This window comes from Pterocles gutturalis, unplaced genomic scaffold (genome assembly GCF_000699245.1).
Source record: "Pterocles gutturalis isolate BGI_N339 unplaced genomic scaffold, ASM69924v1 scaffold11591, whole genome shotgun sequence".
Taxonomy (NCBI): Eukaryota; Metazoa; Chordata; class Aves; order Pterocliformes; family Pteroclidae; genus Pterocles; species Pterocles gutturalis.
The window spans coordinates 5,042-6,215 of NW_010097873.1; the positions used below are offsets into that span (position 1 = coordinate 5,042).

Sequence of the window (1,174 nt, forward strand, 5' to 3'; positions counted from 1 at the left end):
TGGAGCACACACAGTATTTCTGCCCTGAAGGTTTTTGACACGAGGAAGGCTGAAGGAAGCTTTCATCTTGCCTGAAATCTTGCATGGCATGGTTAAGTCTATGGCAGGGTTTTTAGTTTTTTGCAGATAAGCCAGTATGTGGGTAAAATATCTACTACAAGGCATGAAGTAGGAAGCATACGAGAGCACAGTACAGTTTATGGAAGCTATGCAGTGTACCATGGAGCAAAACTCTGGTTTAGAAAATATGTGTTCCAGCAGCAGCCTTGGTATGAATTTGTACATTTGGTTTACATTTTGTGAACTTTTTCCCCTCTTTGTAGGATATGGGTCCTCACATCTTCCAGACTTGTCCTTCTGCAAACTATTTTGACTGCAAAGCAATGTCCATTGGTGCTCGTTCACAGTCAGCACGAACTTACTTGGAGAGACATATGACTGAATTTACTGACTGTGAGTAATGAAGCCCTGTCTATCTAGTGGTATTCATCAGTTATGCAGTTTTTCTGATACTGCTCCATTCTTTTGCATTTAGTAAGGTAGGAAGATAAACTTGGGGACCTAAGTTTGGCATAAGTGTAAATTTCCATGGAGGCAAAAATTCTTAAGAAAATACTACAGATCTTCATGTCTAACACCTGGATGCTTATTACATCTAACGAAAAGAGAAGTTGTGTTCAGAAAATCAGAAGGGAAAAAGAAAAGGCTTCTGCCTCATTTAACCCAGAGAAAGAACAATTCTTTCTGTATCAGAGCAGGGATAGTATGTCAGGGCAAGTATTTAGGTGGTGCATTTAAAATGGTGAATCTATTTTTATATGAAACGGGTGATGAGGAGGCTACTGAATGGCTTCTTGGGGAAAAAATAGTGTGATTATCGCTGCACTGGAGGCAAGACAGGTGCCAAAACTAGATGCATTCGACCTCAAATGTAGGGAAGGGCTGTTTTCTCAAGGGATACTTTTATAAGCGACTCTGTAGTCAGTACCAGAAGTACCTAAGGAGAGGTAGAAGCCAAGCTAGCCAAGGTGTTTTTCTGGTTGTCAGCTAGGACTGGGAAGAAGGGGAAATGAGTGTCTAGAGATAATACCGTATATTTACTAAATGTCTTCTGTTTTAATTTTAAGGCAATCTAAATGAGCTAGTTAAACATGGACTGCGTGCCCTGAGAGAG

At 40.5% G+C, this 1,174-nt stretch overlaps 1 protein-coding gene across 1 annotated transcript in view; it reads left to right on the forward strand.

The window, feature by feature from the left end:
- PSMA1 (proteasome (prosome, macropain) subunit, alpha type, 1) overlaps window positions 1–1,174 on the forward strand; it is a 5,868-nt gene that overhangs the window by 2,480 nt on the left and 2,214 nt on the right. The window contains 2 exon segments of the mRNA XM_010086886.1: window positions 324–453; window positions 1,128–1,174. The exon segment at window positions 1,128–1,174 is cut by the window's right edge and continues 7 nt beyond it. Of these exon segments, the coding sequence (XP_010085188.1) occupies window positions 324–453; window positions 1,128–1,174 (177 nt within the window).